At 41.3% G+C, this 17,143-nt stretch overlaps 1 protein-coding gene across 1 annotated transcript; it reads left to right on the top strand.

The window, feature by feature from the left end:
• The first annotated feature begins 569 nt into the window (after nucleotides 1-569).
• On the top strand, nucleotides 570-14,303 carry usp53b (ubiquitin specific peptidase 53b). Its single transcript, XM_061094862.1, has 15 exons — nucleotides 570-728; nucleotides 2,340-2,432; nucleotides 2,517-2,651; nucleotides 3,429-3,542; nucleotides 3,814-3,896; nucleotides 4,387-4,492; nucleotides 5,477-5,623; nucleotides 5,963-6,112; nucleotides 6,214-6,382; nucleotides 9,037-9,159; nucleotides 9,266-9,986; nucleotides 10,795-10,856; nucleotides 12,386-12,464; nucleotides 12,568-13,391; nucleotides 14,227-14,303. The coding sequence occupies exons 1-15, from the start codon at nucleotides 585-587 to the stop codon at nucleotides 14,301-14,303; spliced, it is 3,027 nt and encodes a 1,008-aa protein (XP_060950845.1). The 5' UTR covers nucleotides 570-584.
• Nucleotides 14,304-17,143: the final 2,840 nt, after the last annotated feature.

The following is a 17,143-nucleotide window of genomic DNA, read 5'->3' as shown; positions in this document are numbered from 1 at the left end:
GCTGCATCTCAGACTTCTGTGAGTGCAGCGGCCGGTGGTTCACCTCTTCCTCTGCTCCACCCACAGACTCTGAACAGTCGCCATTCGATGTCCGGCAGCACGCGGCTGAAGCTGCCCTGTGGCTGATCCCGACCATGCTTTCCACCAACCGCTCAGGAGGCGCGTGGGGATGAAATGGTTGGAGCCCGTGGCCAGACCGACACACCAGCTCCCACCTCCCAGTATGTCCGGCTGCAGCAAGTCTCCCTCCAACTCTGGAGAAGGTAGATGACACAACTCAACTGTCATGCGACCAAAACATTGATATGGATTAGTGACGTAATGAAAACTGGGTCCAAGATGAAGTGATTTATTTATCCAGTACTAGTTATTTTGCAGGTTTGAATATGTTGATCACTAGTTTTCTTTAGGTTAGATTAGATTACTGAATATTTGAATTAAAACATTGTGGGGCGATGAAACAAGCACAATTTATTATAGTTTTTTAGGTCTTATATCGGATGGAAATGTCTTTAAAAACACAAACAGACATCCTGTGTGTGGGCCACTGAGGATTGTGTTCATCAGTTGCAGGCTCTAACTCCATGGCATGGGTTAAGATGTTCAAAAAACCCGGAGGGGGCATGAAGAAGTCCTACCAGCCTGGGAGCATGCTGTCACTCGCGCTCACCAAAGGCCTGCTGAACGAGCCCGGGCAGAACAGCTGCTTCCTAAACAGCGCTGTTCAGGTGAGGATCACTTCTATTAACTCTCAATGACTTAATAAATACTTAGAATGAGACTCAGTAGAGCACATAACTTCACTAAGGCCCAGCAGTCCACTTAAATTCACTCATGCTGCACCATGACCCAATTTCACACACTCGTAGATATAATTCCCGAAATAAGTTTGATCTTTTTCATCAAGATCCACAAAATATTCTGTGGGATTTCAGAGAAAATATAAGAAAACATTTTTACTGGGTTCTTTCTTAATTCATGTTCCATCCTTCCTAGTTTCAAGTTTGGAAATCTGCTCAGTATTTTCTGTGTAATCCTGCTGACAAAGCAATAAACAAACAAACAAACAAACAGGGGAAAACCTAACCTTCTTGACGGAGATTTACAAACATTACATTTTCCTTCCAACAAATGCGCTCTCTTATTTAGCAATTTTAGTTTTAAACACTGCAATGAGAGCAGGATAAAAGGCCTCTAGAGGGCAGGGGTGGGCCCGAAAACAACTCAGCAACAAACAAAAATCTAATTATGTCCAGAAACAGCTTATGAAATATTATCTCAACATTTTGTAAGAAACAACTATATGTAAAGAATCCTACCAATGTTGACTGATGTTTTATTCATATTTCTCTCTGTCGACTCCTGAATGCAATGTTTGGATCTTGTTAGCTACAGTTCTTAATATCTTCACTGGCAGTGTCTCAGTGACTTGTGTGAGCTGGATGTAGTTCTGTCTGTGTGGGTTAGATGGAGCATGGACCAGCAAACACAAATAATTAAAAGCTGTGAAAATCTGCAGACTCCAATGTTAATTTTCAGTTGCTTTGGCAGCAGTAGCAGCAAAGCTCTTACCTCAGCCAAGACTGACAAACACCAAACTGCACACATGCACAGATATCCTGTAAACCTGCCTGTTAGTTATGAAGCCAGTGGTCCATCTCTCTGTCCCATTCTCGTGAACACGATATCTCAAGAACGCCTTGAAGGAATTTCTTCAAATGTGGTTCAGACATTGTCTTGGTCTCTGGGATGAACTCATTTAATTTTGGTGGTCAAAGGTCACTGTGGCCACCAAAGTGATATCCGGAAGAGCGTGAAAGAGTCCTTTCCCATTTAGCACTAACATTCACTTGGACTGGAAGCATTAACGGACTGGTTGTCAAAGGTCAAGGCGACAGCAGCCTGACAAAATGTGTTTTCCTGATCGGGATATCTTAAGATCAGCTTGAGGGAATGTCTTCAAATTTGGTACAAACGTTCACTTAGACTCAAAGATGAACTGGGGTAAATGTCCCAGTGACTGAACATGAACCTTGAAAAAAATCCTGCATCTCCCCTTTGACCATATCTGCTTCAAAATTTCCTGGGTTCTTTCTTGGCTCGTGTCCCATCCTTCCATCAAGTTTCATGGAAATCCATCCAGTATTTTTTGAGTGATCCTGAAGAAAGATGAGAAAAAACCCTCTGACTGTGATAATAAAACTTGACCTACTTGATGGAAGTAAATGTAAAAAAGGAATTAAATTGCAGGTTAAAATTTAAAAAACGTTCTGATCTGCCTCCGCAGTTTGAGCGTCTGAATCTCTTGAATAAGTTCAGCTGCTGTTGATTCTTCACAGGTGCTTTGGCAGCTGGACATTTTCAGGAGAAGTCTGAGGCAGCTCACGGGTCACTTTTGTCTCGGGGATGGCTGCATCTTCTGTGCTCTAAAGGTTTGTAGCTTCCATTTCTTTAAACACAGCCCTAATCTTGGTTATCAGGTATGTTTAAACAGTTTCATTGTATATTTTTTTCAGAGCATATTCAGCCAGTTCCAACAGAGCCGAGAGCGTGTGCTTCCCTCCGACAGCCTGCGGAACGCTCTGGCTGAAACCTTTAAGGATGAGCAGCGCTTCCAGCTGGGTCTGATGGACGATGCTGCCGAGTGCTTTGTGAGTAAACATTCGATCGCAATAAGACATTTCCACAGTTACGGTGTGTTAAATAATGTTGTGGTGCTTCCTCCTCTGTGACACTGAAGGTATGAGGAAGCAGAAGCCACTGACAAAATGCCTCCGCTCTGTGTACGCTTTATCTACCGTATGTAAAGGTGCAGTTTGGCCTCTTGTCTTTTTTTGTAACATTTTGAAGCCTTGTTAGGATGTTTGTTTTTGTGTATAGATCCTAGAGCATCTAAAATTCCTTTATTTGTTTAGGTGTGCAGGTAGTTGGGGAAAAGAGGAGAAGACCTCAGTAGAACCTGACTTATATGTATCTGTTGGCCGATAAAAATATAAAAACATTTATTTTAAAGAATTAACAATGCAGAAAGCAATTTGACATAATAAATGTTTTTTTTTTCGAATTCACCTAATTCAAATTCGATAAGCATTTTGGTTTTAATTTGTAATTATAGGTAGTTATATTAGAGTTTACGGTTAAATTGTTAAATATCATATTTTTTAAATAACTAAATCAGCTTATATATCGGTATTTGACATTTTTTTACTCCCCGATATCAGTATTTATATCGGCCCCCAAATATCCATGTGAGTCAGGCTCTAGTCCACCACTGGTTTATTAGGTTTGTAAGAAACCACACAGAATTTTTAGGGTGTAGATGGACACTATCCTTAAATCTCTGTGGTTCTAACTGTGAAGTAGAGCTGTGTTTCATGTGTGTTTGCACGTCGGCCATACTGGCTCTTTTTCTTCTTGTCACCCTTTAGGAAAACATCCTGGAGCGAATCCATTTACACATCGTCTCAGACACAGCGACCGATGCTTGTTCTTCCAAATCCTGCATCACACATCAGAAGTTTGCAATGATGCTTTATGAGCAGGTAAATAACATTTTCTGAGCTGTTCATCATTGTATTTGTTAAATCATAAAATAGTGCAGGAATGTACTTAGATAGATATTAATGTGAAGCATATACTGAAAGTAAGAAGATGAAGTTTTTTATAAAAGAAAGAAAAGTTTGGAATAATTATAATACAGGGAATGACTCCTACAGCTGCTTTAACAAGCTGTTTTTGTTTTTATTTCTTAATGCACAACTTACTCAGCTATAAATATAAAATGTAATCATAGATTTTGTGTTTTTTTTACAGTTTGTGTGTCGCTGTTGTGGTGCATCTTCAGATCCACACCCGTTCACAGAATTTGTACATTATGTCTCGACAACTTCTTTATGGTGAGTAACTCTCCTGATTTCAGTATCAAGGATCATAACAAAATATTTGATTACAATTATAATCTGAAATCAATTCCTTTCCTTAAAAGAATATTAGAAAGACATTGAAATATAATTTGAACAAAAAACTGAACTTTGTATTCTTTCTAAATTTAGAATTGGAGACAGATCTTTTGTATTTGATTGCATTAATTTGTAGCGGTAAACACAATCAAGAGGCCATGAAGCATGAAGCAAAGAAAAGACAAATGCTACTGAATATAAAACTCAAATTAAGAAAATGTACATAATTGCTTTAATGTTTAGTTTTTTTTGTTGTTAATTCTGTAAAATAGAAGCTTTCATATTGCAGCATATTGGAAAACATGAATACACATTCCAATATATCTCTCAAAGGCTCAGGCTCAAATATCAGTTGGCTTTAGTTTGGTGTTTTTCAAAAATATTTTGATAATATTTATAGTTTGTCTCTTATTTTTATTCTGTGCAGCCAACAGGTTGATCGAATGCTGGGTAAGAACGAGCGGCTCAGGTCTGACATGTTTGGAGAATTGCTGCAGGCAGCAAACAACACAGGGGACCTCCGCAGCTGCCCGGTATGTCCTTAGCATCGTGCATTTTAATAATGTGTTTTTATTGATAAATTAACAAATCTTGTGGTGACTCAGAACTTGAACCTGTTCTGTCCAAAAGATTTGATCAGAATTTGACCTCTGACTGAATACAGGCTGTGAATTCATAAAACAGCCCCACAGCTGATCGGTTCGCATGATACTGTAAAACAGGACCACGAAGAGAAATATTCCTGTGAGTGCGCAGAGTACACTGTGTGCTCTCCGCTGTGACACTGCACTTGAAGCAGCCGGAAGGAGATGGTGCCAGACTAGTGTTAGGATATAAATAGCAGTCAGAGCTTCACTGTGTTTTCTCTCATCTGTATTTGCTGCCACTGTCTTCCTCTTCCGTGTGGTGAGGCTGACTTCTCTGTTTAATTATTCCTCCAGTAATGTGACACTAACTGTAATGACACTAATCTGCAGATAATAATAATAGCTGGCTCTGCTCCATCTCAGCGACAGCCCTGATTTGGGGAGTTTGAAGTAATGAGTCACACGAGAGAGCGAGAGAGAGAGAGAGGGAGAGAGAGAGAAAGAGATAAAACCACAAACTGAAGCACTGCTGTGGAAATAAGCTCATTTATTTCACACAGGGATTTGAGAATAAAACAATTTTCTCTTCTCGCAGTGTTTTCACTCGTGTTTGCTCAGCCTAGCACACACGAAGCAGGTGAACCACTAACCTCAACTGAGTCAAAAGGGTTAGGGTTAGGGTCAAAGATCAAAGGTCAAGGTCACTGGGACCTCACAAACACTGTTTTGCCTTATGAACGTGTCATCATAACGGGGCCTCAAGAGAATCCTTTGCACAAATGTTCACTTAGGCCGACTGTTCAAATTAAAGTGGTCAAAAGTCAAGGTCGACGGTGAGACTGGAAAAAAAAAACACGTCGACAGAAACTGTACTGGTTGGCGGAGGCACACAACCACAGGGAGGTCATTCTAGTTCTTCACGTCTTGCAGAGCGACTGTGGTCAGAGCATCAAGATCCGCCGTGTGCTCATGAACTGTCCAGAGATCGTGACCATAGGATTTGTGTGGGACGCCGAGCAGTCGGATCTCACGGACGATGTCATCCGGTCGCTTGGCCCCCGGTTGAACCTGTGTGGGGTAAGAGGCCCTCAGACCCTCATGTGCTGCTTGTAAGCATCAGATGACCAATAAGAATTCATCATGTTCACCATCTTTATCCATCGTCACTTTGTTCTGCACAGACCAATCTGCCTGTTTTATCCAAAAAAAAAAAGGATAAACTCACATATCCACAAAATTACACTGATCACAGTTTGGTTCTAATATACGAGAAATGAAGGTCAGTGTGCTGTAATCCTCAAAAAAAAAAAAAAAAAACGGCTATCAAAACCACACACACAAATTATATTCTCATAGGATTTAGCATCTGCCAGGGAGAAATATGCAGAGATCAAACTTCAATTTGCTCTCTTTCAGCTTTTCAACCGGGTCACTGATGAAAATGCCAAACGGAGCGAGCTACATCTGGTGGGGATGATCTGTTTTTCGAGTAAACATTACTCAGCTTTTGCCTATCACACCAAATCTTCAAAATGGATGTTTTTTGACGATGCTACTGTAAAGGAGGTCAGGAACCCTGCTATTAATCTGCTTCAGCCCGGTTCAAATGTCGACTACCTGTCACTGTCGGTCACATGCGCTGATATCACACTCGTCTGTCCCTCTAGATCGGATCCAAATGGAAAGACGTGGCCTCGAAATGCATCAGGGGACATTTCCAGCCTCTTCTCTTGTTTTACACTAATCCTGAGGGAAGTCCAGTGTCCAATGAAGACGCTCCGAGACAAACCACAATGTGTCCCCGCTACAAAGGCCAAGTAAATGGTGACGTGACGGGTAAGAAAATCCTTCATATATCAGCACGACTTATGCCACAACTTCTCCTTTTTAGACGACTGACTCAAACAATGTGACAGATAAACGCACCTGTCTGGATAGCAGGGACCTTTAAAGAAAAGTTTTCTTTATTTGCCTCTGGAGACAAGATGTTTTCTTCTCGTCTACTCATGCTTTTGAACACGATATCTCGAGAATGGCGAGAGGGAATGTCTTCAAAATTGGTACAAGCATTGAGTTGGACTTGATGATGAACTGATTAGATTTTGGTGGTCAAAGGTCAAGGCCACTGTGGATTCACTAAACATGTTTTTGCCTTGTGAACGTGAAATCTAAAGAGCAGCTACAGGGAATCCTTTCATATTTGTGACACACATTATCTTGGACTCACGGATGAACTGATGAGAAATCATTGGTCAAGGGTCATGAGTTGACCTCATATTATTGTCAATGCATAATGTCAGGAACACCTGGAGGGACCCAAACTGCAGTGGTTGGCAGAGGCATATAAACACAGGGCAGTAAATCTAGTTACCTTTAAAACGTGGGGAAAGTTGAAATGCCATAATCCTACTAAAATTCACTTTCCTCTAATAGATTTATTATTTTCATGTGACAGAATGCCTTGTCACTCATTACTGTTTATTAAACAAAAATCTTGGATTATATAGCGGGACAAAATGGACTTTCCACATATTTTTAATACCATGTAATAACAAATTTAATAAGTTAAGATCTTAGTCATGTGCAGAAATTCACCACATTAAATTCCTCATCTATTTTAATTTGTGTCAATTTTTCAATTTTTTAAATGAGAAACAATACCCGTACCTCTGACAATAATGATGTCACTCCGCAAATTACAGTTATTGAGAGAGAGAGAGAGAGAGAGAGAGAGAGAGAGAGAGAGAGAGAGAGAGAGAGAGAGAGAGAGAGAGAGAGAGAGAGAGCGCTGTTAAACCTCGGGCAGAAAGATTGTCCTGCCCTGTGTGCTGGCTTGAACTTGACATGAGGATGATGCCTCTGTTGCACGCAGATTACCACCCACGCCTCCCTCCCTAATCCCTGCTCCCGGGGCCAAGCGCGCTCATGCTGCCGCTCCGTACTTCTCACTCCTCCCCTAGACATTTCCGATGTTTGCCTCCATTAATTTATCTGCGTGGGTTTGTTTTTTTTGGCAATGGTGCCTTTGCCCGCTTAGATGGATTGTTTTGCTTTAGTGAGGTGGCCAAACACTTTGACTGGCATGGGACAGGATTCTTGTTTTTATGAGAATAAATGTAAGTAAATTATATTTTTTATTTTGTTTCAGAGTCAAACATGGTTCAGATTGAAATATTACATGTACTGCTTTCATTATTTTCTGTTGTCCTATTTGGTAAATTATTTGAATTAAGGTTTACTATTGTACATTTGTCCAGCAGTATATAGGTGCAGTGTGTACGGTGTGTGTGTGTGTGTGTGTGTGTGTGTGTGTGTGTGTGTGTGTGTGTGTGTGTGTGTGTACGGTGTGTGTGTGTGTGTGTGTGTGTGTGTGTGTGTGTGTGTGTGTGTGTGTGTGTGTAGGGTAATTATGTGGTAGTCGTGTAAGTTGTGTAAGTCCAGTGTGCTCTAGTATCCTTTTTCAGTGGAACAACGTAAATGTCAGCATTAGGCTCTGTAATCCATAATACTACAGCTTACTCACTGCTGTTGCAACATGCTGCAGCCGTGCACATGCACACGGCATTCTGTATTTTCAGGCCTCATATTTTAGAGAGACCACAGACATCACCTACTTTTCTTGTCATCTGTTCATTATGTTGTCAGATTGTATTTTTCAATGTTGATCTTGACAAAATACAGCTCTAATTGCATAAAAACACAAAGAAGCCAACAATGCTGCACAAAGTGATCCTTCAAGTAATGTGCAGAAAAGAGGAGTTGAGTTATAAAGGTGAAGGTGGCAGCTGTTTCTGCTGCAGCTCAGTTTCTCACAGTTTCTCACAGTGACTTTTCACATCGGTTTTAGTTGCGTGGGCCGTCTGAAAGTGGTCAAAGGTCAGAGAGTCAAAATTACTTATATTTGTCATAAATTTAAAACAAATTCCCTGCAGGTGATCCTGAGATATCACGTTCACAAGGTAAAAATGTGTTCATCTTTGAATCCAACTGAGTGTCTGTGTCAAATTTGAAGAAATTCCTTCAAGGTATTCTTGAGATAGAGTGTTCACAAGGACAACCTGAAAACATAACACACAATTGAAGCAAACAACAGGAAATAATTAAAAGCGTTTGAACAACTCACAATATAAGGGCAGAGTAAAACAAAACAAAGTAAAATAAAAATATTTTTCATTATTAGAATAGTCAGTAGGATCAGAGCCAGGATTAAAACAACATTTGTACAAAAAAATGTTAAAAAGTTCAAAATTAATTCAGAGCCCAGTTCCTGAGAAAGCTCACTCGTAGAAATATGTTTAGCTGACATGGAAAAGAGGGAAAATCAGCCAAATATCACAAACTGGTTCTTCTTGTTTCATGATGTTTTATGCAGGTTAAGAGAATGTACTATCATTATTCATGACCTGGTTCACTGATGTCAGAAGTAAAACGTTTAAAATGCAAAAAATAAATCACAAGTCTGTTGATTTTATTTATTTTTTACCATTTAGTGAAACATCCCATCGGCAGCCCTCACAAATACCAGGAACCTTTCATGGAGAATTTACAGCGGCCTGGTGAAACCTCAAGAAAGGAGCGAGGGCATCGGAGAGCGGATCCGTCGCAACACAAAGGTGCACTGTGATGTTAACGAGGCAAAAACAAAGACATACACCTGCCGTACATCACGACATGTATGAAACTGTATTAATCCGAATGATATGTGTTCACTTTGTGTAGAGACGCCACACACGACGTCTTCCTCCCCTCCAGAGAACGGACTGAGGCCTTCTGCAGACCACAAATCCAAAAGCCACCAACGCACTGAGAAGTCATCGAACCATTCGAGCCGAGGGTCCCAGGAGCCTCGTGGACAGTCTGTGGTTACGCAGGGCGGGGGGCAGAAAAACAACCCCCCACAGAGCCGCTACGACCAGGACTGCTGCCAGGAGCAGTGGGACAGGGGGGGAGGTGGAGGAGGCCGCATCAAATCCAAGTCCACCTGGAGACCCATCCGGGAGGTGTTAAACGTGGACACCGTGCTGAACGAGCTGGAGCAGCGACGGCAGCAGCAGCAGGACAGTCCCCGGCGCGGCAGGCCCCCCCCGGAGAGGGTGACCGCCGAACCAAGTCGAGACCGCGAGAGGGAGTTTGTACGAGCTCGAGAAGATCGGAAGCAGCAGAAGTGTTTGATGACCATCTACGAGGACGAGCAGAGGCACGAGACCGAGAGCCACAGCTCCGTGGAGTCGGAGAGCAGGGCCAGCCAGCAGAGGGGGGGGCGGCTGACGGGCGGCCCCAAGACGCTGCTGCGGAGCGAGACCTGGATCATTCAGAGGACGGAGTCTGGATACGAGAGCAGCGACCGGCTCAGCAGTGGCTCTACCAACCCGGACTCCCCGGGGGTCGATGGCTTTGCTGTCAAAGACCAGAGATCAACACCAGAGGCACAGCTGCAAAGGTAAGAAACAAAGACTTTATATGTTACATATAAAAGTAAGAATATTATAAGGTAACTGAATACAACTCTGATTGAGTCAGTGCTGGAACGACAGAGACCTACTGTTGTGCCAACTGCCGATTTCCATGTAAAGACGATAGAAACGAGTAACTCTGGATCTGAACTACATGTCCTTTAAATAATGTTTTTCATCCAGTAATTAGTCACGACCCTTCGATATGGCAACAATGAAACTGATTCAATGTCAGTGAAGGAAGGATATCATTAATGACTAACTTTTTTCTCTTATTTTTTTATACAGTTTCCCTCTTGCTATTTTGATCTCAAGTCCTCCCTCAGAAATACTTTTAGATTTCCTTGGAAACTCTGTTTAAACTCGACGACAATAATACGCTAATATTACCTTTCAAATAGCTTGTAGTACGTGTAATATCAATTGGGAAGATGACTCAAGCAGAAATATATAATCAAACCTCAATTCTTGAGATTTAGGTCAAAAACTAAATTGCAACTTCTCATTACAAATTATTATAATGAACACTTTATGATATATTGAGATATAAACTACAAACAGTAAAATTGTGTAATTTGACAAAAGCTTTAATGCTGTTGTATATATTTAGTTGTATGTATTCAAATTGTTATATCGGTATATAAAGCTGTCTTAATTTAAAGGCTTCTTTAATGCCTAGTGTGAATTTATTCTAGTGTTCTACATGGGTCTATGTTTAGTATTTTTTGTGGCTGTGCTAATTATAAAACCCGCTTGAAGAAACCTCTGTTATAATTTTAGTCTTTTTATTTCCAGCCTGCTGCATCAGAAAGGAGACGACGCAAAGTCGAGTACAGCGTCGTCACCTTCACACAACGGTGAGTTTGAGTTCTGACAAGCGCTGCGATTTCTGAGAAGAGAGAAAAACTTAGCTGGTATTTCAAGCAATATGTGAAATGACCACAACCAGTTTTAACTTGCTATAAGTAGTGTTTTAAGATTGTAATTAGTTGGGAATATTTAGTTTACATCATATTGTGGCCTGACACTGTCTTGAAAACTGTTTGCAACAAAGTTCATCTATCTAACATAAACACAAAGAAAGACGATGGGCCATAAACGAAGGAAAGTTATGAACTGAGACACCAACAACAAATGTAAGATGAAGATAAATTCAATTTAAAACAGGATTTAGAGAATTGAAGATGGCGTATGTTCGGTTTAAGTTCAAGAACAGGACACACACACTTTGGGTTACACACAATAGGTTAAGTATTTATGCACGACTCTCGGTTTTTTTTCCTCCTTCTATGTATATCTGTTGTTATTTGTGTTTGTCGTTATCTGTTTGCTGAAGTGGGATCTGCCTCTTCTGCTGATAATGTGAGAGTAACTGAGGTTTGATCGTCTGAGTTGATTTCTGAACTCGGCCTGGTTTATTTAACCTCTTAACCAAGTCAGCGCCGTAATCCCACAAAACCCATTCGGATAGCACAGCTGGACATGGCTGCTGGTATTGTCATAAATATCTTCTCTGTTTCATGTCGTTCTTTAAGTCCGCTGCACTTGATACCCAGTCGAGGCTGCGTGTGTGTGTTTAGAGAGAGAGAGAGAGAGAGAGAGAGAGCCTGTGTTTCCCACCAACAGCTAAAGCTTTTATCCTTGCATGGACCTCTGCAGGGCAACAGCAAAGAAAAAAATAACACATCTATTTTTAAAGGGAAGGAATTCGGCCCCACACTGCCTCTCGCTGTGCTGGTGCACGAGGGGTGAGCACGATCACTGGCTCATCCAGCTGTGAGAGGGTCCAGTGAGGTTACCACTCTGATACTGCCACCTGCTGTCCTGAGAGGAAGGCAGCGTCTCACATCAGGACTTAAATCTGTCCACAGAGTCACATTGTGGGGACTCGTCTGAAAACGAGTCCCTGTAACATAAATCAATACATTTTAATGTGAACGCATGTGTTAAGGGTTAGGGTTAGGTTCTGTCTGTATGTGTGTGTGTGTGTGTGTGTACAGATAAGTGTATAGTGGAAAAATTCAGATCAACATAATAATCTCTGAATTCAGAGAAAAATAAATCTGAATTATAAGATTAGAGTCTGAAATCTGTAATTCAGCGAAATTCTGACTTTATTCTCAGGAATCCGGAATTAATCTGAATCATTTCTGGAAAAATAATACACTCCGAGTTTACTCTCAAAACTTGTTTTTCTCTCACATAGTGAATTTGTTTTAATGCAGATGTTTTTTATTTTTTTGTTACAAAGAGGAAATAAAATACATGAAAGTTTCCAGTAATTACAAGAGGTAAAGTTAATGCCACAATAGAGAAGACTTTTCCAACAGGACTGCTATCTCCTTTTTTACACTATGTTTTAAAACTTTTTTTTTATGTCTTATAGGTAAACATCATGCCAAACCTCAGGGAAAGAACCATGACCAAGTTTCACATTCACATCTGAAGTGCAGTCCAAGTTCAAGGTAGTGTCCTTTATTTTGCTATTATTTAGTGATTGTCGTACAGTCAAGAATAAAATGGGAACAATGTATTCAAGAAACACTCAAAAAACACTTTTCCCCACAGACGGAAATCAAAGTACACGTCCGGCACCTCCAGGAAAGCTGTGTGTTCCGAGCGGGACTCCCCCGGCTGTGACAACTGGCCGTGTGATCAGCAGGAGCTGGCGAACTGTAGAGAGAGTCCGGCTCTGAGGCACATCACCAAAACCAGCAGCTCCGAGTGGAACAGCTCCGACGACCTCGCTCTCTCCGAGTCCGAGGACAGAGAGAGTACTTATCGCTCCAGCAACAGCGAGGCCGCCGCCTCCGATCCCCAGTGTCCTCACCTGACGCTGCCCTACCAGCCTCCCTGCAATGTGACCACAGAGCCCCTGAGCAATCAGCGTCCGCTCAGCACCGGCGGGTCGCCTCACCTCCGACCCCCCCAGCGGACCCATCCTCACCAGGCCGAGTCCAGCCACACAGCGTTTCGCCCGAGGATGCTCCAAGAACCCTCACCGCCGAGTCCTCGTCTTCCCTCCACGTCCTACGTCTGTCCTCTCAGGAGGCCCGACCTGTCCGGCCTCCGAACCTTCTCAGACGCCAGCTCCAAGTCGGGCTCTGACCCGGAGAGGAGCACGCCGTCGTCCTGCGACAGCGAGGAGAGACTCGTCGGGAGCAGAGCGGAGCAGGCGGCGGCGGCGGCTCAAGAGGTTTCTCGGACAACATACTTCACCGTGGATAACTGCATGACGGAAACATACCGTCTCAAGTACCACAACCAGAGGCCCCTTGTCCTCTCAGCCACGGTGCCGCGGACAGTGGTCACGACGGAGCGCAGAGATACCAGCCACACACTCCCCCCCGACACACACTCACAAGATGTGCCAAAAACCAGACCTGAAACAAGTAAGCCTCCCCCTGTATAACATACACATGCACTGTGAGATGTTTAGAATCAGACTTCAGGGATTTTCTCAACTGTTTATACTGTAGCAGCGATTACGTTAAACTCACTCATTACTTTAAACCAACACAATGTAAAACAGCAGATTTATATAGTTCACTGACCTGGAATAAGGAGAATGGAGCCTCTTTAATTTCCACTCCTCATGTAACTGTGGTGAGCCGGTATGATCTCCTGTGAGAAGTGTGCAGTGATAGCTAAATTGTCAGGTGCAGAATAATGCTGAATTGTAGATCAGTTCAAAAGATGCATATATATCATTAAAAACCAGTGTTTATCTCAAATATTCAGTCGGAAACTTTGGAAGTATGATGAATTCTGAACGGAGTTTGGTGGATTTATTACAGTGGCAGCTCTTCTGGTTCAGGAAGCCGAGGACCATAATATCCCAACAGAATGAAACTCCACATGTGGCTGTAGAGGGCGCTGTTGCTTAATACAAGTTGTACATTGTTGTTTATTATCTCCTGTGTCCCTTTAATTAGGAACTGTTATATGGCAAATTTAGACTTTTATAAGATATCTGCATCAATGTAATGAAAACAACTTGATTTGTCAAATATGTGTTCACTCTTTTGAATGCATTATAGCCTCCAATTTATTTCCGATCTTTGTGCTTTTATATCCCAATATAAAACTGTATATTGCCCCGATGGAAGGTTTTATTTATATCACTCACTTCTATTTAAAAGATATTGATGTATGCAAAGTGACAGAAATCCGTTGTCTTCTCCGTTGTGGTGTGAAACCTGTATAAAACATCATCTCTCTTCACAGGCCATAATAGCAATAAACCCACTGCAAAATGGAACCTGGTGACGGCCAAGGGACTGGATGATCGTGGTTTCTTATGAGTGTTGAGTCGGTACGTTTTGTTTACAGAGACGGACTGTGGTCAGTTGAGAATTCACTGGATGCCAAAGAGCTTAGGGAATGGAAAGATGTTCTGAAGCGTGACATCTCCAAACTGAGTGGACTTTATTTATGCAAGCTTGTCACTGAAGAAAAATGTCTAAAAAGCTGTTACGTATTGTTTGATGGATTTTCAACCGTCACATTTCTTGTCTTCCATTATCCTGCCGCATTGCTGCGAGAAGATATTTGTTTTAACCAAAATCTAGACTGTTTCCAGTTTGCACAAAAGGAGTCTTTTGGTCACTTTATGTCAAGTTTGAAAGGTTTATTTCTTTATTTCTACAGCAGTTCTGCAAAAGTGCTGCAGAACTGTTATGTACTGATGCGGGGGGGGGGGATGGGGGGGGCGCGATGGTGAGCTACCGGTAGATTGATTGTACTGTGGTATGAGGTCTGATAACAAATCACAGCCCGATGACATGAAATGGTTTGTTGAATTTCCTTCATAAGAATATGATGTCATTCTACTCAATGAAATAAATCCTACCGGTCGAGGTTTGTCTCTTCAGCAGCGGGTCGGAGATGTGGACTGTTTAAAAAGATGGATGACACGTCTCCACTTCCACTATCCAGAAATGTAGCTAAAATATCCTGGATACGAGTGGAACCAGCTTCCTGCTCTGCACAGCGGTGATGGAGGAAGGAACTGCGGCACCGAGGTCTCGTCGATTCATGCGTTTTGACCAATCCTGAGTCAGTCTCAGCTGTCAATCACGATGTTTAACCCCAAATCAAATTACAATTTAAAACCACCTGCTGAAAAAATGTACTTTAAAACAAACATCAGTGTGGTAACAACAACAACAACAACTACCTAAAATGACTGAAACCATATTTAGGGAAAAAGTTATCTGAGTTTGACTCAGGCGACATTTTTCTGTCCGAACTCTTCTGAGCGCCGAGAGAAAAGTAATCGTCATTGTGTCCTGATGCAGTTTATTTGAGCCGCACTAAAGCTCCCTCTCCCTCACACATGGTTACTACTCGTTTTCCTCAACGGTAAACACGGGCAGTGTATTAAAAAAAATCAATCCTGAGGTGCAAGGGTCGCTCATCCACGCTCCACTTTGATCCATGTCCCATCCACTAACATGGAGGAGGCTGGGTTTATTAACGCAACTCCTGCCAGCCAGCAGATGGCGATCAAGACATAGACACAGTCGATGATTGGAGGTAGTGTCGTTGCAGGAGGCTGAATCAGCGAGACTGAGACGCTCATTGACTTTCTGCACATCGAGGGCTTTGGCTCACCAGGGAGCAGACGTGGCAACACTTTGATTTAGTTAGTGATTCGTATCATCTGTTATCACTTATCAGCTCTTTCACAACATTTATTATTTGATGAATGAGGCTAAGGCTGACCCCTAACAGTCCGCCTCCTCGGCTGTAAAACAAAAGATTATCTGTGGAAAGAGATACTTGTTCATTTGTTCATTTCTTTGGGAAACAAAAAAATCATAAATATGTAGAGAACTTCCAGAGACAGCCCTCAGGTTATGCGTCACTAAATTCCATCATGTAAACTTCTGTAGTTGAACCTCGATCCTTCTAATCCTTTTTTTTTAAACTCACAGTGATGTCAAATTGTATTTTCTCAGTCTTCCTGTTGAAGTACAAATATTTAAACAGGTGTGTAATTGCAGGTATTTTCCTAAAGATGCCAATATAGGTCATTTGCCTATCCGATATTATTATTATTATTGACCGTACAACAAATATTCTTGTCAATAGGATTAATGTTCTAAAACCTGCATGTGGCCTTTACAGAAGTCTTAATAGCTGCGTGTACAGCTTGAGCATGAGCATGAAAATACTGGACTGAGTCCAACGAACAGAAATTCTATTGGATTTTACTTCATTGTAATAAAGTAAATTCATGAAATGTCCTTTTGTTACTGCAGTTGATTTGGAAACGTTTTAATGCTTGAATAATCTGTTGTTTATGAATCCAGTGTAAATACAAACATATAATGCGAACAACATGAGACAAACTATGCATCCACTGGCGGTTTCTTTGAGATTATTTTAACGGCACATTTCAGTGTTTTTTAAGCTTTGTATTGTGTCCATCAGACATTCCTGAGAATACACATTAAAAAGAAATCTGTGTTTTCAACTTTCAAATATTTTGTCACTTTTGTGCTACACTAAATTGCCAAGTCTTTTCCTGATCATACTGCCATTTATACACGCACGTGTTTTGTTTATTTTATTTGCATTGTTGTCTCTCGATGACCTTTCTCAGCTGCACACACTGAGTCACTACACTGCATGTTTGTGTCCGACATTGTGGATAATAATCACACCTAAAGTAAATGGGCGCATTTTGCATTTTTCATACAATATTTATTGACACTTAAATCTAAGAAAAAAGAGGCTGTGAAATGTACCTCAGCAATTTGAAAAAAGGTTTTTGATTAATTTGAATTCAACTAAACGCAGTGACACATGCCTTTAAAAGATTTTATTGTGCTGTAGTGATTATAATACAAATTTTACTGTTTCGATATCTTATCTATTCTCAAACTACTGACGTAAAAGTTGTTCAATTATTGGACAGGATGAAGCTGAGTTGAATATATTAATCGGGTTTTGTCCGTGTTGTCTCACCTGCAAAATGTTTTCCCTGGTTTGTTGTGTGACTAATTGTTTTATCATTTATTTATTTGTTACCTAATTTCATTTTCTGTATCTGTAAAAAAAAAAGAAAATCTTATTTTCTTTTGTTGTTTTCAGTTTTTTATTTCACACTCTGAACTTTGTGTCTTCAGTTGTATCG

Source organism: Limanda limanda, chromosome 2 (genome assembly GCF_963576545.1).
Source record: "Limanda limanda chromosome 2, fLimLim1.1, whole genome shotgun sequence".
Lineage (NCBI taxonomy): Eukaryota > Metazoa > Chordata > Actinopteri > Pleuronectiformes > Pleuronectidae > Limanda > Limanda limanda.
Note: the sequence above shows the minus strand (reverse complement) of the source record. Positions and strands in the feature narration are given on the sequence as shown.